The sequence below is a fragment of the Macaca fascicularis genome, chromosome 8, assembly GCF_037993035.2.
Source record: "Macaca fascicularis isolate 582-1 chromosome 8, T2T-MFA8v1.1".
Taxonomy (NCBI): Eukaryota; Metazoa; Chordata; class Mammalia; order Primates; family Cercopithecidae; genus Macaca; species Macaca fascicularis.
Window position 1 is genome coordinate 64,575,651 of NC_088382.1, and position 23,888 is coordinate 64,599,538.

General features: G+C 38.3%; 1 protein-coding gene across 5 annotated transcripts in view; it reads left to right on the plus strand.

Annotated features, from left to right (window-relative positions):
* Positions 1–23,888, plus strand: part of RP1 (RP1 axonemal microtubule associated) — a 322,165-nt gene that overhangs the window by 51,347 nt on the left and 246,930 nt on the right. For 3 of the 5 annotated variants that reach the window (XM_045398266.2, XM_073998826.1, XM_015454863.4), the window contains 3 exons: positions 1,386–2,012; positions 2,550–2,721; positions 5,064–11,156. In XM_045398266.2, coding sequence (XP_045254201.2) covers positions 1,398–2,012; positions 2,550–2,721; positions 5,064–10,735 — 6,459 coding nt within the window. In that variant the 5' untranslated portion in view covers positions 1,386–1,397 and the 3' untranslated portion in view covers positions 10,736–11,156. Of the gene's footprint in view, positions 1–1,385; positions 2,013–2,548; positions 2,722–4,268; positions 4,318–5,063; positions 11,157–23,888 lie in introns of those variants that run through there. The other 2 variants (XM_065519234.1, XM_073998827.1) reach the window with 2 other exon arrangements.

Below are 23,888 nucleotides of genomic sequence, written 5' to 3' on the forward strand. Positions count from 1 at the left end.
CTGAGAAGTGGAAAAGGAAAACCTTGGTGCTTTGCTGAATGTTACTCTTCTTGAATTCTCTTCTGAAGGTTTAACTTCAGAACTACTAGTGGGACCAGTAACCAGACTGCACTAGTTTTAGCAGCCCATAGCAATGCTGCCATTTATTCAAAGAACATTTTTGCTTAGTGCAGTGTTTCCCAAAGTAAGATAAGTGGTGTGTGAGATGATATGCCTGCATTTTCTCCAATCTGCAGTAGAAACATCTGATAGTATCTTAAAAGGGTTCTTATTTAAGGTTCTATGTGATACATTCCTCCTAGAACTTAATGTCAGGTACATTTTCCTCCAGACAATTTGGACTTTAAAAACATTTCCTGTTTCTCCCATATTTATTTATTGTCAGGATTTGAAGGACTAAACTGATGAATTGCAAAACTCTCTTACCTTTCTCAGTGGATGGTTTCCGATTTGTGTCTCTCTTGTTTTTTGAATTGTGCAATAATACTTGCTAATTTTAAAGGTTCACAAAGTTTACCAACGTATAAAAAAACACGAATATTTTCCAGAGTTCTGCAATCCAGAGACAACCACCATCAACACTGGGTTGTATATATTTCTGGACTTTTCCCCAATTCATATAAGTCAGTCATGTGCCACATAACACTACTTTGGTCAATGGTGGACTACCTATGTGATGGTGGCCCCATAAGATTATAATAGCATATTTTGACTGTACGTTTTCTATGTTTAGATATGTTTAGATACACAAATTACCACTGTGTTACAATGCCCTACAGTATTCAAACAGTAACATGCTGTACAGATTTATAGCCTACGAGGAATAGGTTATTCCATAAAGCCTGGGTGTGTAGTAGGCTATACCATCTGTTTGTGTAAGTACACTCTATGATGTTCACACAATGATGAAATCACCTAACAATGCATTTCTCAGAACTTATCCTCATTGTTAAGCAATGTGACTGTACATATACATTTAAATCAATGGCACAGAATGTTCTGCAAACTGATTTTTTTCACTTAGTAATATGTCATGATCATCTTTCTATGCCAAAAGATATATCTATAAGGTCATGTTTAATGGTTGTATAGTTTTTCATTGCATGGGTGTATATGTGATAATTTATCTCGGCCCTTATTAGTGTGTTTAGGTTGTTTTTAACTTTTAAATTATAAATATCCTTATTTAACTGTTTATCTCTTTTTATTATAAGTCCCTTAAAATTGTTTTTCAAAATTGGTAGGTATAATGAATGAATAAACGAATGAAAGAATAAACTTCTAGGAATATCCTGGATGTCTGCAGCTATATTTAGCATGCATTAGTATTACCATGTATTCGCTATGGTGCTGTGATTCTGGAGATAATTTTCTTTCTTCTCTAGGTCTTAGCCAAAATGAGTGACACTCCTTCTACTGGTTTTTCCATCATTCATCCTACTTCTTCTGAAGATCAAGTTCCACCCCCTCGCCATTTGAGTCTCACTCATCCTGTTGTGGCCAAGCGGATCAGTTTCTACAAGAGCGGAGACCCCCAATTTGGTGGGGTCAGGGTGGTGGTCAACCCTCGCTCCTTTAAGTCCTTTGATGCTCTGCTGGATAACTTGTCCAGGAAGGTACCCCTACCTTTTGGAGTGAGGAACATCAGCACCCCTCGAGGCAGGCACAGCATCACGCGCCTGGAGGAGCTGGAGGACGGCGAGTCGTACCTATGCTCCCACGGCAGGAAGGTGCAGCCTGTGGACCTGGACAAAGCCCGTCGGCGCCCGCGGCCCTGGCTCAGCAGCCGGGCCATCAGCGCGCATGCACCGCCCCACCCCGTCGCCGTCGCTGCTCCCGGCAAGCCCCGCGCCCCACGGAGCCTGGTGGTCTTCAGGAATGGCGACCCGAAGACGAGGCGCACGGTTCTTCTCAGCAGGAGGGTCACCCAGAGCTTCGAGGCATTTCTACAGCACCTGACAGAGGTCATGCAGCGCCCGGTGGTCAAGCTGTATGCTACGGACGGAAGGAGGGTGAGCGTTCTAGGGGGCTCCTCGAGCCTGAGCTCATTTTGAGCACCCTACTAATTGGGTTCGTGTGGGGTGTGAATGGTGGCCCCCGGGAAGGAAGTCTTCCTCCCTGCCTGTGTATGTGAGTGTGTGCACCCAATGCTGCCTTTGTTCCTTTGTCAGAATCTGACTGGAATCTCATCTTTACCTCAGGCTGCCCACCCCTTTGTCTTCCCTGAGCCCCACGGTATATAATGTTTTCACATGGAATCCAATCTTGACAATATTTTTTGGAAAGGAGTGGCAAAGAGTAGTATTTTCATAGAGGAAGCATTTTCCTGGGATCCCTGCTGGGAGGTAACTGACCTCCCCCCTCCCCCCACTAACCTTGACATTTGGTATCTCTACTTATTTTGTGTACACCATTGGTGCCTAAGAAAATGCTCGGTGATGATGTCTTTCAAGTCTAGGAGGTTGTTGATTTGATTCAAGCAAAGTTATAAAATTACCACTTAGTATAAAATGTGCTCATCTCAGGATAATGACTCTGGTCTCTTTTAGGTTCCCAGCCTCCAGGCAGTGATCCTGAGCTCTGGAGCTGTGGTGGCAGCAGGAAGGGAGCCATTTAAACCAGGAAATTATGACATCCAAAAATACTTGCTTCCTGCTAGATTACCAGGGATCTCTCAGCGTGTGTACCCCAAGGGAAATGCAAAGTCAGAAAGCAGAAAGAGTAAGTCACTTATTAATATGTAGTCCATATTTTTAGCCCTGAGATTTTTTTTGCCTCAACGACAGCAAAAATCCATGCTTAAATGACCAGTTCTTTCACCACAGAAACGAAAAGGAGAGGATTGAAAAACATTCTAAACTGAAATTGGCTATATTTATAGTTGGAAAGAATCATGGAGATTATCTGTGTTTTAGACTTTTCCAAATCAATGATATGCCTGTTTAAATTGATGATGTGTGCTTTTTTTGCATAAACTACCTAGTTAAAAAATAAAAATGCCAGCATTTCTTGCTTTAGAGTGGGATCTGTGTAAGTCTCTTCTCTGGTTGTTGCAGAGTTTTCTCTAAATAGTACCATGCAGCATACATAGCTGACCTCAGCAGGTGAGCAGAATGACTGTAGTTTTTCAAATCTATGCTATGTGCTCTGCCTTTTGATGTTATTGCTATAAAAATTACACATTCTTAGACCCACATTTTATTTATTAAAAAAGGTTCATGCAACCAATTCAGGCTGGTTAACGATAATGTAGGTTGATAATTCCTTAGATTCTACTGTGTAGCATTATCCTTTGGATAGGGGAGGAAGAGGGCCTCTTCAGGCCCAGGGATGTGGGATAAGCTGTAAATTGCCTGTACAGCATGGCTAATCTCATTATTCATTGTACTTAGTATTTCCAGGGAAAACAAGCTCTTTGCTAGAGTACTGATTGTTTTTTATACTTAAATTTAAGTTTTTATTCTCTTTAGACTTGGATAATATGTATTTTAAATAGTATTAATATCTCTACTTACTGCTTACGTGGGTGAAACTAATCCATCGTTGTTTAATGATTTCATGGATATATTCAGTAGATAATTATTAATGCTTCTATTTTGTAAGCATTAGGTTGCCACATATATGTTATAAATATGATAGTGCTATTTCACATTTGTCATTTTACTAAAATTAGATTTTATTATGTCTGATACAGGTTGCCGAGTATGGTTTTTGATGACTGCAGGGAATCTGAGGGCTTTGTTAAATTTTACTTCAAAAATTTGAGACACTTTGATTTACAATTTAAGTAAAAGCATATCAAAAATAAGAAAAAATATTTCCAGGTTTATACTCTGCAACATTAAAGGGGCTTACCTGATGGCAAGTATGTGCAAATCTATATAGATTTGCTAACAGGAATTTTTTTTTTCTTTTTGAGATGGGGTCGTGCTGTGTTACCCAGGCTGTTATGATGGCTCAAGTGATCACCCGCCTCAGCCTCCCAAAGTGCTGGGATTACAGGTGTGAGCCATTGCGCCCGGCCCAGGCATTTTGATTGAATTTAAGAAGCAAGAGTGCCAAGGTGTTAATGCTGAAGACACACGTTAAAAAGATAACTGACATCTGGACTTATGTCTAGCTCTGTTCTCTCTTGTGCCCTGTATTAAGTCAGTTGCAACGATTATACAAAGTGCATGCTAAATTAATAATTAGTACTTGATTAAGTCTTAATTATAAAAATGTTTCTGCTTTCATAAAGCTATGGATACCTCTTTTGATATTTGTAGGTGGAAAGATGAATACCAGCATAAATTGTTGCTTGCCTTGTTTGAATAGGTAAGCAGTACTTGGTTGGACTCCAGTTTCAGTATTGGTAAACAGAACAACGAAATGAAAACCCGCAAACTTTTATCTTTGGTAGAATTCTTAGCAGTTTTTACTTTATACATTTTTTAAACTTGTTAAACTTGTTAAAATTCTCTGAATCTCCTCATTTAAGTTGAAGTAGAATTAGAGATCTCTTCTAAAGAGTGGTTTGAAGAAATGTACCACTATTACAGTAGGTTTTCTCAAATAACTATTGGGAAAATATATAGGCTGAGTGTGGTGGCTCACACCTATAATCCCAGCACTTTGGGAGGCTGAGGCAGGCGGATCACGAGGTCAGGAGATTGAGACCATCCTGGCCAACATGGTGAAACTCCGTCTTTACTAAAAATACAAAACAATTAGCTGGGCATGGTAATGTGGGCCTGTAGTCCCAGCTATTCGGGAGGCTGAAGCAGGAGAATCGCTTGAACCCTGGAGGCAGCGGTTGCAGTGAGCCCAGATCGCACCACTGCACTCCAGCCTGGTAACAGAGTGAGACTCCGTCTCGGGGAGCGGGTGGGGGAAAGAAAATACATAGAGCTCAGAAACGTATCATTTTACTATGAAATACAGAAAATATGCTACTTTTCATACTAATTATTTCCCTTTTTCTCTTTTTTTCTTTGCTGCCTCTTCCTTTGGATATTTTTAACTTCTCTGCCTTCCATATTATATTTTGATGTGGGCACCTTTTACTCTTAAAATCTTTAAAGTAAGCACACATATGTCTTCAAGCTCAAGGTCCCAGATTTATTCTGTTTCTTCTGAGAAAACACATAATAATGATTGCTACTTAGACTATTCTTTTGTTCCTGAAAATTACTTGGCCTTAGAAAAGAGTGATTCTCAGAATTTACCAATATATCCTTCTGAAGATGATATTGAGAAATCAATTATTTTTAATCAAGATGGCACTATGACAGTTGAGATGAAAGTTCGATTCAGAATAAAAGAGGAAGAAACCATAAAATGGACAACTACTGTTAGTAAAACTGGTCCTTCTAATAATGATGAAAAGAGTGAGATGAGTTTTCCAGGAAGAACAGAAAGTCGATCATCTGGTTTAAAGCTTGCAGCATGTTCATTCTCTGCAGATGTGTCACCTATGGAGCGAAGCAGTAATCAAGAAGGCAGTTTACCAGAGGAGATAAACATTCAAACGACAGATGAAGAGGCTGAAACTTGCAGTTCTGCTAGTTGGGAGAATGCTACTGTGGACACAGATATCACCCAGGGAACTCAGGATCAAGCAAAGCATCGTTTTTATAGGCCCCCTACACCTGGACTAAGAAGAGTGAGACAAAAGAAATCTGTGATAGGCAGTGTGACCTTAGTATCTGAAACTGAGGTTCAAGAGAAAATGATTGGACAGTTTTCCTATAGTGAAGAAAGGGAAAGTGGAGAAAACAAGTCTGAGTATCATATGTTTACACATTCTTGCAGTAAAATGTCAGCAGTATCTAACAAACCAGTACTTGTTCAGATCAATAACAATGATCAAATGGAGGAGTCATTGTTAGAAAGAAAAAAGGAAAACAGACTGCTTAAGTCAAGTGCAATAAGTGCTGGTGTTATAGAAATTACAAGTCAGAAGATGTTAGAGATGTCCCATAATAATGGTTTGCCGTCGACTATATCAGATAACTCAATTGTGGAGGAAGATGTAGTTGATAGTATGGTATCAGACAACAAAACTGGTATCAAGAACTTCAAAGCTTATGATAACACCAATGATAGGTTCAGCCCTATTTCAGCAGATGCACCCCACTTTTCAAGTACCAACTCTGGAACTGACAAAAATATTTCTGAGGCTACAGCTTCGGAAGCATCCTCTACTGTCACTGCAAGAATTGACAGACTAATTAATGAATTTGCTCAGTGTGGTTTAACAAAACTTCCAAAAAATGAAAAGAAGATTTTGTCATCTGTTTCCAGCAAAAAGAAGAAAAAATCTCTACAGCAAGCAATAAATTCCAGATATCAAGATGGACAGCTTGCAACCAAAGGAATTCTTAATAAGAATGAGAGAATAAACACAAGAGGTAGAATTAGAAAGGAAATGATATTGCAAGATTCAGATAGTCCCCTTAAAGGAAGGATACTTTGTAAGGAAGACCTCCAGACAAGTGATACTGTAATTGAATCAAATACTTTTTGTTCCAAAAGTAATCTCAATTCCACGATTTCGAAGAATTTCCACAGAAATAAATTAAATACTACTCAAAATTCCAAGGTTCAAGGACTTTTAACCAAAAGAAAATCTAAATCACTAAAGAAAGTAAGCTTGGGAGCACCTAAAAAAAGAGAAATCTGTCAAGGAGATAAAGTGTTTCCTCACAATGAATCCAAATATTGCAAAAGTACTTTTGAAAATAAAAGTTTATTTCATGTATTTAACATCCTTGAGCAAAAACCCAAATATTTTTATGCACCACAATCTCAAGCAGAAGTGGCATCTGGTTATTTGAGAGGAATGGCAAAGAAGAGTTTAGTTACTGATTCACACATAACTTTAAGAAGCCAGAAAAAACAAAAAGGGGATAAATTGAAAGCAAGTGCTGTTGTAAGTAAACAACATGCTACAACCAGGGCAAATTCCTTAGCTTCTTTGAAAAAACCTGATTTTCCTGAGGATATTGCTCATCATTCAGTTCAAAATTATATACAGAGTTGGTTGCAGAACATAAATCCATATCCAACTTTAAAGCCTATAAAATCAGCTCCAGTATGTAGAAATGAAATGAGTGTGGTAAATTGTAACAATAATAGTTTTCCAGGGAATGATCCCCATAAAAGTTCTGGAAAAATAAATAATTTTGTTATGGAAAGTAATAAGCACATAACTAAAATTGCCAGTTTGACAGGAGATAATCTATGTAAAGAGGGAGATAAGTCTTTTATTGCCAGTGATACTGGTGAAGAAGATCTCCATGAGACACAGGTTGGATCTCTGAATGATGCTTATTTGGTTTCCCTGCATGAACATTGTACTTTGTCACAGTCAGCTATTAATGATCGTAATACTAAACGTCATATAGCTGCTGAAAAATCAGGACCAGAGAAAAAACTTGTTTACCAGGAAATAAACCTAGCTAGAAAAAGGCAAAGTGTAGAGGCTGCCATTCAAGTAGATCCTATAGAAGAGGAAACTCCAAAAGACCTCTTACCAGTCCTGATGCTTCACCAATTGCAAGCTTCAGTTCCTGGTATTCCCAAGACTCAGAATGGAGTTGTTCAAATGCCAGGTTCACTTGCAAATGTTCCCTTTCATTCTGCAATATGCAATTCATCCACTAATCTCCTTCTTGCTTGGCTCTTGGTGCTAAATCTAAAGGGAAGTATGAATAGCTTCTGTCAAGTTGATGCTCACAAGACTATCAACAAATCTTCAGAAACACTTGCGTTGCTGGAGATTCTAAAGCACATAGCCATCACAGAGGAAGCTGATGACTTGAAAGCTGCTGTTGCCAATTTAGTGGAGTCAACTACAAGCTACTTTGGACTCAGTGAGAAAGAACAAGATGTGGTTCCACTAGATCTTTCTGCAAATTGTTCCACAGTCAGCATTCAGAGTGTTCCTAAGTGCAGTGAAAATGAAAGAACACAAAGAATCTCCTCTTTGGATGGAGACTGCTCTGCCAGTGAGGCATGTGCCCCTGAAGTCTGTGTTTTGGAAGTGACTTGCTCTCCATGTGAGACGTGGCCTGTAAATAAGACTTATCCTCCAAAAGAGACATGTAACCCCAGTGACACTCATTTTCCTAGTGATGGTTATGGTGTGGATCAGACTTCTATGAGTAAGGCTTGTTTCCTAGGAGAGGTCTGTTCACTTACTGATACTGTGTTTTCCAACAAGGCTTGTGCTCAAAAGGAGAACCATACCTATGAGGGAGCTTGCCCAACTGTTGAGACCTACGTTCCTGTCAGTGTCTGCAATACCATTGACTTTTTCAACTCCAAAGAAAACACATATACTGATAACTTGGAATCAACTGAAGAGTTAGAAAGAGGTGATGACATTCAGAAAGATCTAAATATTTTGACAGACCCTGAATATAAAAATGGCTTTAATACATTGGTGTCACATCAAAATGTCAGTAATTTAAGCTCCTGTGGACTTTGCCTAAGTGAAAAAGAAGCAGAACTTGATAAGAAACATAGTTCTCTAGATGATTTTAAAAATTGTTCACTAAAGAAGTTTCAGGATGAAAATGCATATACTTCCTTTGATATGGAAGAACCAAGGACTTCTGAAGAACCAGGCTCAATAACCAACAGCATGGCATCAAGTGAAAGAAACATTTCAGAATTGGAATCTTTTGAAGAATTAGAAAACCAGGACACTGATATCTTTAATACAGTGGTAAATGGAGGAGAGCAAGCCACTGAAGAATTAATCCAAGAAGAGTTAGAGGCTAGTAAAACTTTAGAATTGATAGACATCTCTGGTAAGAATGTTATGGAAGAAAAAAGAAGGAATGGTATAATTTATGAAATAATCAGTAAAAGGCTGGCAACACCACCATCTTTAGTTTTTTGCTATGATTCTAAGCAAAATAGTGAAAAGGAGACTAATGAAGGAGAAACTAAGATGGTAAAAATGATGGTGAAAAGTATGGAAGCTGGAAGTTATTCAGAGTCCTCTCCTGATTTAAAAAAATGCATCAGAAGTCCAGTGACTTCTGATTGGTCAGACTATCGACCAGACAGTGACAGTGAGCAGCCATATAAAACATCCAGTGATGATCCCAATGACAGTGGCGAACTTGCCCAAGAGAAAGAATACAACATAGGATTTGTTAAAAGGGCAATAGAAAAACTTTACGGTAAAGCAGATATTATCAAGCCATCTTTTTTTCCTGGGTCTACCCGCAAATCTCAGGTTTGTCCTTATAATTCTGTGGAATTTCAGTGTTCCAGGAAAGCAAGTCTTTATGATTCTGAAGGGCAGTCATTTGGCTCTTCTGAACAGGTATCTACTAGTTCACCTATGTTGCAGGAATTCCAGGAGGAAAGACAAGATAAGTGTGATGTTAGTGGTGTGAGGAACGATTATTATGGGGGTGACATTGTAGAACCTGGTACAAAACAAAATGATCATAGCAGAATCCTCACAGACATAGAGGAAGGAGTACTGATTGACAAAGGCAAATGGCTTCTGAAAGAAAATCATTTGCTAAGGATGTCATCTGAAAATCCTGGCATGTGTGGCAATGCAGACACCACATCAGTGGACACCCTACTTGATAATAACAGCAGTGAGGTACCATATTCACATTTTGGTAATTTGGCTCCAGGCCCAGTCATGGATGAACTCTCCTCTTCAGAACTTGAGGAACTAACTCAACCCCTTGAACTAAAATGCAATTACTTTAACATGCCTCATGGTAGTGACTCAGAACCTTTTCATGAGGATGTTCACAATGAAACCTGTGCCAAGGAAAGAATAGTAAATCACCATACAGAGAAGAAGGGTAATAATCATCAGTCAGAAAGAGTATGCACATCTGTCACTCATTCTTTTACGTCTGCTAGTAACAAAGTCTACCCTGTCTCTGATGATGCTATTAAAAACCAACCATTGCCTGGCAGTAATATGATTCATGGTACACTTCAGGAAGCTGACTCTTTGGATAAACTGTATGCTCTTTGTGGTCAACATTGCCCAATACTAACTGTTATTATCCAACCCGTGAATGAGGAAGACCGAGGATTTGCATATCGCAAAGAATCTGATATTGAAAATTTCTTGGGTTTTTATTTATGGATGAAAATACACCCATATTTACTTCAGACAGACAAAAAAGTGTTCAGGGAAGAGAACAATAAAGCAAGTATGAGACAAAATCATATTGATAATGCCATTGGTGATATATTTGATCAGTTTTATTTCAATAACACATTCGACTTGATGGGTAAAAGAAGAAAACAAAAAAGAATTAACTTTTTGGAGTTAGAGGAAGAAGGTAATTTAAAGAAATTCCAACCAGATTTGAAGGAAAGGCTTTGTATGAATTTCTTGCACACATCATTGTTAGTTGTCAGTAATATGAATTCTGATACACAAGACTTCAGCAGTCAGACAAATGAAATGTTTAAAGCAGTCGATGAGAATAACAACTTATTAAATAACGGATTCCAGGGCTCAAGAACAAATCTCAACCAAATAGTAAGAGAAAATACCAACTGTCATTACTTCTTTGAAATGCTTGGTCAAGCTTGCCTCTTAGATATTTGCCAAGTTGAGACCTCCTTAAATATTAGCAACAGAAATACTTTAGAAGAACTTTGTATGTTTGAGGGTGAAAATATTTTCATTTGGGAAGAGGAAGACATATTAAATTTAACTGATTTTGAAAGCAGCAGAGAACAAGAAGATTTATAATTTCAATATCAGCACATTCTTTGTCAATTCATTTTTTCCCATAATGAGATGAAGCACATGTGACAAATATGGACTAGATAACCTCTAAGAATTTCCCACTTCTTCAAAATGAACTTACCCTGGAAAACCTTACTTTGGATAACCAGTTTGACTTTCATAATTTCTCTGTTCTTTGTTTTTCCAACAACTACAGACTCAGGTTCTCTTATTTTGGAAGTTTCTATCCGGTTTTGTTCTGAACTTACTTTTTTTTTTTTTTTTTTTTTTTTTTTTTTTTTTTTTGGTATCTATGATTTTTTTGCTCAGGGCATCAAAATGTGCTAAGGACAAGAACTATATCCTTTTTAAAAAATGATGTTAGCTTGGTATAAAATGTATATTGAATGTATTGGTGAATAAATTGAATAGACATAACCTCAAAGTACTTCACTTATTCTTTTTAACTACTGATTTGATAAAAGGTATAATTATAAGATGTCCACAACAATCTCATAGTTTCTTGTGCCAAATGTGTTGAGTCCAGTTCCTCAGAATATCCAGTGAAATTGCAAGCATTTCCCTGAGACAGGATTTACTGTTTTTCTAATAGACTAGTCTATCAAGTGTCAATTGGTTTGAATAACTGTGGTATATTTCCCAGGAGTTAACCAGGAAAGCTTTTAAGATTCCTTCCGCTCCATTACTATATGATGGTATAGAAACAAGTCTTAGAAATCTTGGAAATCTATGCCTTTTGTTTACAACTGACTCAAATTAGAATGGTCAGTATTTTTGGGGCCACACATGGAGATGCTAAAATAACATGAATTTGGCATTGAGGAACAAAGGTAACTAAATTAATTACATCAAGAATAATGTTGGTGTCAGTTCAGCATGAGTCATAAATTCATAAAAATTATGAATTGCTACTTCATCAGCTGGAGACTACTTCTACATAGAGTATGCTTTTTAAAAAATTAAGTGATGCTTTCTTTTAATGAAAATGTGGAAGTTATAATGTTATGTAAGTTTCTGTAGTAAGCAATGAGAAATTGTAGTGAATGAAAGAGCACAAAGTTTTGGAGAAAAAATAGAAAGGAGAAAATAATTTACATTAATTTTGTGCCTACTGTGTACCAGGGACTATGGTACACCTGCAGAGTTTTTGTGTGTAATTCTTCCTCATAAAGGCACTGTGAATGTGGCTTTATTACTCCCCCAGATTTTTTTTTTTTTTTTTTTTTAAATAGAGAAGTTAGGAGAAGGTGGTAAAGGACTTTCATGACTGGTTTACAGTAGGGTATCATGCCAGGGTTTGAACCCAGTTCTTTATGCTTGAAAATTAATGCTCTTTTACTACCTTTTTTTTTTTTTTTCTTTTTTTAAGGCTGATACTCACTATGTTTCCCAGGCTCGTCTTGAACTCCTGGGTTCAAATGATCCTCCATCCTCAGATTCTCAAGTAGGTGGGACTACAGGCACATGCCACTGCACTGGGCTTACTACATTTTTGCCATTGTTTTCATGTGAGGAAGAAGGGATAAGATTTTTTTTTTTTTTTTTTTTTTTTGAGACAGACTTTCTCTCTTGTTGCCCAGGTTGGAGTGCAATGGTGTGATCTCGGCTCACTGCAACCCCCGCCTCCTGGGTTCAAGTGATTCTCCTGCCTCAGCCTCCCAAGTAGCTGGGATTATAGGCTACTTGGGAGCCTATACCACCACACCTGGCTAATTTTTGTATTTTTAGTAGCGATGGGGTTTCTCCATGTTGGTTAGGCTGGTCTTGAACTCCTGACCTCAGGTGATCCACCCGCCTCGGCCTCCCAAAGTGCTGGGATTACAGGTGTGAGCCACCGTGCCTGGCCAGGGATAAGATATTTTTTAAAAAATTAGCACTCATTTGCTAGTGCAGTGAGACAAGGAAAGAATTTTTCTTTTTAATTTGGAAGGTGTAAAATACAGATATACCCAAGAAGATTGAGGAAATTACTTATAAAACCCAGGAGATTTCAAGAAATATGGCATGCAGTATGTAGTTTTTGGCAATAATATTACACCAAACAGTGTCCTTGGTGCATAATAATTGGGAGAAGCTGGAGTGACAACCATGAATTAGTAATGCATGACTGTGTAACATACTTCTTCTTTAAAATGAACATGTTCACATACATTGAATTCTGAGATTTTAGGCCACATCTTGTTCACAGAGCTAGCTTCATACTTGGGACATGGTAAGTACCTAATAAATGTGTGTTAAATGGGTAAGAAGTGCTTTTGAAGGCATTTAGTTTTTCTTAACTCTTACTAATTTCAGATCCACACATATAGAAGGATGTGCAAATATGCTGAAGGATAGAACTCAGTTTTTTGTATTTTTTTAGGTTTTTTTATATTTTATGAAAGCGGTATTTTACTCATCTTTAAAATGTCTGTAAAGATGATTTTTAAACATTCAAAGCATGTTTTTATTTTTACAAGATTTATATTTAAAAAATCTTGTCACACTGTGAAATTTAGAAGAGTAAGTGAAACTTGAGAGGAAATTTAAGAATATTATAGAGACCTAGCTTTTGCTTTAGAGATGAAGTACCTGAAGGGCTGAGTATGGAAGTGTAGCATCCCTTACTCAGGAATTCAGAGTCTCTGGTTCCAAGGTAGAGTGGTGAAATTATTGTGTTTTGCCCACCAGATGGCAGCTGTGCCATGTGCTGTCAAAGGTTCAGGCACTCTGAGAGACTTGCATGGATAAAGGCAATGCTTTAAGCATTGGGGCAGTCTCTGAGCTTCGTGCTTCTGCTTCAGTGAAAGCTGAATGTCCAACTGTGCAGGCATCCCCCAAATATTAAACCCAGAAGAAGTAGCAGTGTTCAGAATTAAAATAAATATGCTATTAGTAGCAAGGAGCAAAAGTTCAAACGTAGAGGCACTCAAAAATGCCAACTGTCAAGAATCATCAGAATTGATTCCAAGGAAAGCCCAATTTGGGGAAGATGGCACCCACCAAAATTCCCTCATTCAAGTTGAAACTAAGTTAATGAGTCATTGGCTCAGTGGATGGGGTAATTTTTACATGACACTTTCAAATACTATAATGCAACTTTTCAGTGACAAAAAACATGCCTCATTTTTCAGAGTGTAAACTGAGGTATTGAAACTACATTCCATATTTATGGCACTCTATTAAAGTACTTATGAGGAGCTACCTTATAAGGTGGTTGTGAGAGGATCACTAGAGAAAATACTTGTAAAACTCTTAGCACAGAGGTTGGCACACAGTGTTAAACATGTTTTAGCTATTTTTCTTTAAAAAGCTATTTGTGTTAATATCTTTGATACGCTTTTCAAAGTTGGTGTTCTTCTGACCAAGATGTATTTTAGCTTTATTGTGTGCATGTATATGAAAAGTAATATTTTCAAGATTTAGTCATCTGGCCCTTTATGAAAGTGAAGGTGACTAACAGTTTGAGCCCCTGCTTGGTGCCAAATATTGGGCTAAGTTCTTTATGTGTATTATCTTAGTCCTCACAACAACCCTCTTGATGGGTAATAGTATCTTTAATGTAGCAGGAAGGGGACTAAAACTCACAGAGGCTAGTAAAGAAGCACTTTTACTTTAATATCTGTATTTGATCCTCATAAAAAGTCCTGAGTTTTGTGGTTTGATACTCTATGTACAGATCTACCCTGAAAACAAAATGACTTTCTATTCCCTGTTTATTGAGGTTAAGAAGGATTCCATAACTGCCCAGAGTTATTTTAATCCAAAGTACTTAGCATTTTTCCTACTATTCTACTGTCTTGTCCATTAAGGTATTAAAGGATAATTGTTTTTAAAAAGCAAAATCATGAATTCCTTACAGATATAACATGATCATGTGCCAAAGATTTTATTTAACTTACCAATTACATAGGGAATTATTAACATATACAGTGGGCTGAAGGAAGAATTTAAAGTATCACTAAAAATAAGCAATAAGAAATGCTGAAATGAATTTGGGTCTGTCCAGGACAAAGATTACATTCCCTGGACACAACCAATTTATACTTCTATGGAGAAGAATAGTTTGCATTATCTATGTTTTTATAATTTGCAGGATTTTCAGATAATTTAAAGATAATGAAAAAACAGAGGTAACCCCAAGAGGACTTGACAAGGCACTTAGTAATTTCTTTTTTGTCCATTTCAAGGTATTTCACAGTTTTTTTCCCAAAAGGGTTTATCTTCCAGTGATTTAAGTGCTAAGTTATTAAGGGAATATTCCCAAGTCATAGCAGAGATTGTATGACTGAAAAGCTTTTGAAAATTAAGGAGCAAAACAGCAAACCTTCAAACAGAGACAAGTACTATGTTTGATGGTTTAGAGAAGATATGTTCATCTTGTTCTAGACAAAAATTAGTAAACAGTTCCCATCATGGACTTTAGATGTAATATACAATGATTATTTTTTTAACAATGGAAATTCTTTCTAAAGGACATACACATGAGTCTTTTCTCTATGCATAGGTATTTCATATATTAATGTTTACTTTTTGATTCATACACAGATTATCATAACAATCAGTAACAGCAAGAACAAAAAACAAAGGGCAATGGAGTAAAAATCGTTTAGCTGCTTTTCCTCTTGAAAATAGTTCTTTTCTTCTGTAACTCTAATGTTGATAAATGGCTGCAGTCTACAGACTACTACCTATGTGAGACTGCTTAAAGCTCAGGTGAATCAATACAACCAAGTAAATTAAGATAGGATGGTAGGTTCATGGGAAAACATGACTTGCACATCGCAGGAATTCATTATATTTAGAGTGAAAATAGAAGTGGGTGATACGAAGCTAAATACTATATTTATGTTCATATATATAAATATTCGTATATATATATTTTTAAGTTTGTTTAATGCAGTTGCTGCGTCAGCATCCAGTTTTAGGCCTGACATAATATTTGAAATTTAGTCCTAATCTGTCACCTTTGGCTTAGTTAAAACCTTACTTTCCCATGTAGTTGTTTGCCGTATGGCCTACTTATTCCTCATTTCTTTGACCCCAAACCCAACATACTCCACAGCTACTGAACATGATAAAATGTAATGGTCAACACCAGAGTCACGTAAATAGGTTCGCCCCTTCAGGAGGGAAGAGGGGAACTTATTTCTTTAAATTAGCCTATCTACAACCCCCACAAGAAAGCCTAAGGGATAATGCCCATAGACCTTAATAAAGGCATACACAGTCCCAGAGATTTCCTCCTCTCTCTCTCCCAACTGTTCTCTCTCCCAACCTCCCTTCTTCCATTTCTCCCTCTTCCTCTCCTTTTCCCCACTGACCCCTTGCTGATTGAGCTCCCTGCTGCCTCTTTCTGTTGGTACCCCTAACCTTTCTGGGAACTGTGAATAATAAACACTTACGTTTCATGCATTTTCATTTCACTTCATTGTGTCTCATTTGGCATAGATACTCTTAACATAGCCTTCTTTTTGGTCAGGGCTATCTTAGAGAGTGACTGTATGACAGGAATAATCTGGATACAGGTCAGGCAAGACCCACAAGGGTGTCTGCCTATAAAAACAGTTTCCTGTGAGAGGGACACCTAGTCATGGGGCAGACACTTAGGCAGTAGGCATCCTTCAGGATAAAGAGGCATTCCATGGAAGGCGTACTGTCAACGTCCACAACCAAATCCTTTGAATTTCTGGCCAGGGCAAGGCTGGAGCTTATGGCCACTCTCAAGAAAAACCTCAAGACCACATTAGAAAGAAACCAGCATAAAAATCACAACGCTTGGCTGGGCACGGTGGCTCATGCCTGTAATCCCAGCACTTTGGGAGGCCGAGGTGGGTGGATCACCTGATGTCAGGAGTTCAAGACCAATCTGGCCAACATGGTGAAACCCTTTCTTTACTAAAAATACAAAAATTAGCCGGGGCTGGTCATGGGTGCCTGTAATCCTAGCTACTCAGGAGGCTGAGGCAGGAGAGTCTCTTGAACCCAGTAGGCAGAGGTAGCAGTGAGCTGAGATCATGCCACTGTACCCTAGCCTGGGCGGCAAGAGCAAACTCTCAAAAAACAAAAACAAAAACAAAAAACACACTTGCATACATATGTGTCCCATTTATTCTCATGGATGTGGTATAGAGAATCCAAAAGAATAATTTCATGTCATTTAAATGACATTGGAGTTTGTTTTAGACATGTATTTCAACATAGGCCTGTTAGTGGAAATTCTCAGTCAAAAAGCCATTATATGAGGAATGACTGGGACCAAGAGAAAGTTCTCTAGATTTGTTATTTTATGCCTTTGCTTACTTTCTCCCTGTTCACCTGTTAGTTTGCACCAATCTGCACAATGGGCTCTGTCCTGTTACCCTTCCAGGAGGCATGGGGTAGTAGCATTATGGAGATTGTCTGGTGCTTTTCCTTCAGGAGGTTGATGTCGAGGTTAGCCTTGTATGCCCTGTTCGGTATCCTACTAGGAATTTGTAGACCTAATCTGGATCAACAAATAGAGTCTCATGAAATGTCTGGTTGTCATGAAATGTCAAAGTATGTAGAGTGCTATGTAATAGCTCAACAGGACTGACTGCACTCCTGGGTGGTCCTGAGGGGGTTAGGAATGGGGTCCACAGTGAGTGCCTAGCTGGACAAGTTTCTGCATACAGCTGACCACCTAGTGTCTATAAGGCATTAAGAGCTAGAATCACACAGTAGACCTGCACTGGCAGGCTCTCCAGCATAGAAGTTGTACTTCTTTCAGTGATGAACTCTTCCATTTGCATTTTTATTTCTTACCAAAGTTATACGTTTATAACTAGTTTTAATCAGAAGTGCAAGGCTCAAAATAAAAGTTTCTGACCAGGTCACTTTCTGACCCTGTACATACCTAATTCCCACTCCACAGAGGCACCTTTCTTGAAAATGGTTAGCTGTTTTTCTGCTGTTTATTTCTGTATCTAGAGACATACTGCTTTTTTTTTTTTTTCAATTTTAGATTTTGTCTATTGATATTTCACCTTCAGCTTCCCACCTCCTGTCTCTGCCAGTATAATTTTTAAAAATTAAATTACAGGGTTTTTATTAATAACCATGTGAATATGTAAATATTTTTCTCAGCTGAGCCTTTTAGTATATTCTGACTACATTTTCTTTTTTGAACTATTTTTTGTTTTCCTTGCATTAAAAATGGACTATCATTTATTACTGAACTCTTCCCCAGGGCTGACTGTGTCAGCATAAAAGTGCCTATCTATTCTATTTTTTTTTTTCCCTTGGGGACATTATTTTTCTTGAAGGCATTCCTTGGGGAAGTCCCTTCCCAACTCCTCTACCCAGCTCCCTCCTCATCCAACATGAACTGCTTCAATCCAAGTCGGCTGTGCAGTTGTCATCCTGAGCTATCCCTCAGCAACATCCTGGGAATCTCCTTTTTCTCTCTATATTGGATGTCTTGATTTATTGAAATCTTAGTTTAGGCCTCAATTTAGGTGGAGAAAATTGTCTTTTAGTTTATAATAAGGGGTGCATGGGAGTTTTTTTTTTTTAATTGAATGTATGAAAATATCTTTTGGCAGGTAGATTGCCCGAACTTGGGAGTTCGAGACCAGCCTGGGCAACACAGTGAAACCCTGTCTCTACTAAAATATAAAAGATTAGCCAGGCGTGGTGGCATGCACCTGTAATCTCAGCTACTTTGGAGGCTGAGACAGGAGAATCACTTGAACCCAGAAGGTGGAGGTTGCAGTGAGCCAAGATCGCACCACTGCACTCCAACCTGGGCGACAGAGTGAGACTCCATCTCAAAATAAACAAACACACACGAAAAAATCTTTATTCTCACATGTTTAATGGATAAAAATTACATGGCATTATACATTAGAAGTAAGTCAAACATTTTGAAACTTTAAAAATTTGTCTTTTATTTTTTCGTCCCAACATGAAAAGTACCAAGCCATTCTCATTTCTGCTCCCATACATGTGACCCCTCTCCCCTTCCCAAAAGATTCTAGGACCGTCTGTTTATTCTGGTATTCTGAAATTTCACAATAATACATACTTGTATAGGGTTTGTTTGTTTTTGTTACACGAGGCATTCAGTACCCATATCCTTTAGTTCTGGGAATTTGTTTTATATTATTTCTGTGATCTTTCCCTTCTGTTTTTTTTTTTTTTGTTGTTGTTCTTTCATTTTAAAATTTCTATTATGAATATTACCTCAGCCTGATGAACCTCTGGAATAATTCCTTAATTTTTAATTTCCTTCTCTCTCTCTCTCACCCTCTATTTGGGTATAATTTACATTTGATAAAATCTCTCCAATTTTAAGTGTTATGATTTGATGCATTTTGACAAACATATGTATTCACGTAATCACCACTACAGTAAGATAATAGAACATTTCCATCACCCAAAAAAGGATTTCTTATTTCCCTTTATAGCTAATTGCTTCTCCCCTTTTCCCAGCCCTTGGAAACCATGGATTCACTTTCTGTGGCTGTACTGTTTTTTTCTAGAATTTTTTGCAAATGGAGTCTTATGGTCTGGCATCTTTGCTATCTGCTTCTTTTACTTAGCAAAATGATTTTGAGATTCATTATTGTTGCCTGAATCAGTAGTTTGTTTTTCATTGCTGAGTGGTATTTCATTGTATGTACATACCACACTTTGTTTATACATTTGCCAGCTAATATACATTTATTTCCAGTTTCTGGCTATTATGGATATAAGTTATATAAACATTCATGTCCAGTCTTCTTGCAGGACATATTTTTTATTTTTCCTAGGTAAATATATAGGAGCGAGATTGTTAGCTTGTATGGTAATTGTATGTTAATAAGAAATTGCCAACTCCTTTCAAAAGTAGTTGTATCATGTTGTATCCCTACCAACAATGTATGAGGATTCTAGTTGCTCTGTATTCTAGTTTGCACTTGCTATTGTTAATCTTAAATTTTAGCTATACCAGTGTGTTTACTTTTCTGCATTTAATTTGCATTTTTCTAAGTGACTATTGTTGTTGGACCTCTTTACATGTACTGATTTGCTGTTCATGTATCTTGTGGTATAGTATGTTTTCAGATTTATTTTCTGTTGGGCATTTGAAATCTAGAGCTGCAAGAGTTCTTTACATATTCTGGGTACAATATATTCACTTGATCTTAGCCAAAAGGCTGAGAATCAATTATATATATAATACAATATACAATACATTCAGATGTATGTCTTGCATACATTTTCTCCCAGTCTAATAGCTTGACTTTTTACTTTCTTAGTGGTGGGATTTTGAATGAACAAGTTTTAAATTTTGGTAAGGCCAGTTTGTTTATTTCCTTTGTATGGCTCATGCTTTTCAAGTCTTATCTAAGAAATCTCTGCCTGCCTATGTCAATGACAAGATTTTCTCCTGTGTTTTCTTTTAGGAGTTTCATCATTTTAGTTCTTACGTTGGGTCTATTTGTCCCATTTTGAGCTCTCTTTTTTTTTTTTAAATATACTGTGGGAGGTAAGAGTTGAGATTCATTTTATTTTAAATGGATATCCAGTTATTCCAGCACTCTTTGTTCCAAAGACTATCCTTTCTTCATTGAATACTTTGAATTAGAAAGGATAGTCTTTTGTCAAAAGTTAATCAACCACATGTGTAGGGGTGCATTTCTGCATTCTCTCTTCTGTTTCATTGATTTGTGCATATATTTGTATGCCACAATATACCATCTTGATTATTGTAGCTTTATAGTAAGCCTTGAAACCAGATAGTGTAAATTTTTCCAACTTTGTTCTCTTTCAAAATTGCTTTGGCCAATTTAGGTTCTTTCATTTTTTCTTTTTAAACTGCTAAACCAGCAGCTGGAGACTAAAGCTTTGAGTGCCTGGCTTGGAATTTCCCCCTGCTATGTAAATTTTATCTACACTGGAAAAGTAGCCTTGGGCCTTATATTCCTGGGTGAAAAGAGAGACCATAGAAAGATGGAGTCAAGTCGTCTGGTGCTTAGAGGCAGCGTGCACAAGAGTACTGGAGAGAACTACACAAAATGACCCTGCCCATCTGTAAAGCAGTCCATCATTATCTTGGACACTCAAATTGGTATTTTGCTACTTTAGGTTTTTCTGGCATGAAAAGAGAACCAGTTATCTTCCATTAGTTCTGTAACATATACTACTTATAAGTTATTTTATGGCTGCTTCTGATTTCACACAATCTTTTTCAAACAACGGTGGCTAAGGTTGAATTCTCTTATTGCCTTGCTTGGAGTTTGATTTCCAATGGTTTAATCCCAAGTATTTGTGACTTATATTTGCCCACCAATATAAATCTCCTTATAGACACCATTGTAATCCAGTGGCTACATACCTATATCATGAAGATTGATCCTTTTCTGTTTCTTTTTATTGTTGCGTATATGAATTACAATCACTCAGGCATGTAGACAGACACAGGCACTATTTCTCTAATTTTGTATATTAGGAGATTAATTTCCATTTATATAATAAATTTGTCCTCTGAAATTTCCAAGGTTGATAATGGTTTTTACATGTAATTCTTAAGTAGCTTAATTAACTTCTCAACTTTTTTTTCTGTTATTGCCTTCTGCTAATGAGAGAAATTAAATACTAAGGAATAATGTTTTGCCAGATAGCCCTGAGTTTAGAGGGCCCAAAACCATTGTATATTTAAGATTTTTTGCCCTCCAAAAACCAGGTTTTGTCCTTTGGGATTAATATTGCTCTCATGAGAACACATAATCTAATTGATGCAAAAGAGGTAATTTTGTAACAATTACAATGATAATAACTTTCCTTTCTTGGGTAGCTGTTATGTAATAGGCACTGTACTATGTGCTTAACACATGTTGTCTGATTTAGCTCTCCTAAAGGCCATAAGAGGAATGTATTATTTCTGTTTTCTGAATGAAGAAACTGAGAAAGTTTAACTTATCTAAAATCAAGTTTCAGAGACTAGATCTCAAAATGATTCTGTGTGACCTTGAAGATCTACTACTCTCCTCTCCTCACAAAGATACTATTCACATTTATAGAAAAGTCAAGCCATTTCTGACTAGAGATGCACAATTAGTTGTGGCACTAAATGTCAATGTACTGATTTGCAGAAATGGTTCAGTCTTTTCTGTTTGGCATCACTTGAAGATTATTAAAGATTTTTCTAGCCTGTGAATACTGGGAAGAACAGTTTACATAGGATTACTAGGAACTCTAAATATAAAATGATAATTCTAGAGAGGACTTTAACAGTCACAAGGTGAAATTTTTTTTTTTTGTTTTGAAAGAATGTAGGCACAGAGTTCCTATATGGTGATACTCCCAAAGAACTTTTCATTGGTTCACTATATATATTTTTCTCTTTACATACTTAACCAATTTAAAAAGGTAAAACTTATATAGCATGTAGTAAAAATATTAGATAGTGTAGGCAGGTATAAAATAAAAAGTGTCTTCCTTCTCTCATCTCCAACTTCTAAACTTTATTTATAAAGGTATCTTAAGGTGATTTTTCTAAACTTTAAATGTGCATAGCAGCATGTGTACATATTATCATTTTTATTTGTAAAACTGAGGTATTAGTATCCAAATTGTACCACATTTAGCTTTATTCTTTTGAAATAGTTGTGTATTGCACTGAGTCAAAATTTAACTTATTCTGTATTTAAAGATACATGATCATATCTGTTAGGCAGGAATCTAGACCCAACATGGTGGTATCACCTGGCATGGCAGGTCCTTTGTTAGGACTTCCCACCCTTCACTTCCTGCTAAGACTCTCAGTGCTCGAAAAAAGCCCGCGCCCTCCATAAAACCCGGGCTCTGCGCAAGCTCCTGGACAGGTCATTCCTCAGAAATGGAAACCTAACTCAGGAAAACTGAAACCTACAAACCCCGCCTACCTCGCCCTATAAAAGGCCCCTCCCCCATACTGCCGAGAGCGCCACAACGGCCCTACGGCCCTCCTCCTAGGGGACCGGTGAACCTCACCTGCGAGCCCAATAAAGGCTACCTCTGTTCTCATCTGCCTCGTCTCTTCTTGCTCGGCTCCCCATTACATTACATTGGTACCGAAACCCGGGAGGAGACCCCTCCCCGGACCCCTGCCAGTTTGGGCAGGCTCTCCTCTCCCCAAGCCAGGACCTCCTCTCTGAGCAGGGAGCTGTTTCACCAAATCCAAGACTCAATTTGATCACTGCTGGGTAAGTTTTCCCCCGTCCTGCAGGCTCTGGGAGTCCCTGCCCAAAAATGAGTCCGCTTCAGGGCTTCCCCCGTCCGTCACAAGTGACCTCGGCACCCGGGGACTAGGAGACGTCCAACCTCCCCAGAAGCCGCCATACCCCGCACTCGGCGTGGCAGTGGGAGGATGCTCCCCTTGCCTCCGGACTGCCCGCCTCAGGATCATGGGGGCTGCCTAGTCCAAACCAGACCGAAAAATCCCCTCTGGGGTGCCTCTTGGCTAATTTCCAGACTTTAGGTCTTGGCCAAGACCTAAAACGAAAGCGGCTTATTTTCTTCTGCACAGTGGCATGGCTGCAGTATAAATTAGATAATCAGTCTCAGTGGCCTGCAGAGGGCACTCTAGACTTTAACATCCTCACAGACCTGACCAACTTCTGCAAGAGACTAGGCAAATGGTCCGAGGTACCCTATGTTCAGGCCTTTTAGGACTTGCGCTCCTGCCCAGACCTCTGTGCCCAATATTTGTTGGCCCAGGTCTTGCTCCCGACATCTTCCTCAGGCCAGAAGACGAACAATCTCCCCTCTTTCTCTGAGCCCCCTAATGCTTTTTTTCCGTGTCCCCGTTAGTCCCCCGCTCAACCGCCTCCCCCCTTACTCTGACCCCTCGCCGTCTCCGTCTGCGCCACCCCTTCACTCCTCCTATGTCCCCACCAAACCTGACGGACCCTGTCTCTCCTACCTCCTCTTCCTCCTCACCTGCCTCAGCCCATACCTGGTCCAGGACCAACCTCCTGTGCCCCTTGCAGGAAGTGGCAGGCGCCAAAGGAGTGGTCCAGTCCATGTGCCGTTTTCACTGGCAGACCTGTCTAAGATTGAAGAGCATGTAGACTCTTTCTCGGCCAACCCCACTCTGTATATCAAAGAGTTCAGATACCTATGCCAGGCGTATGACCTCACCTGGCATGATCTCCATGTTATTATGACCTCAACCCTGTCCTCTGAGGAA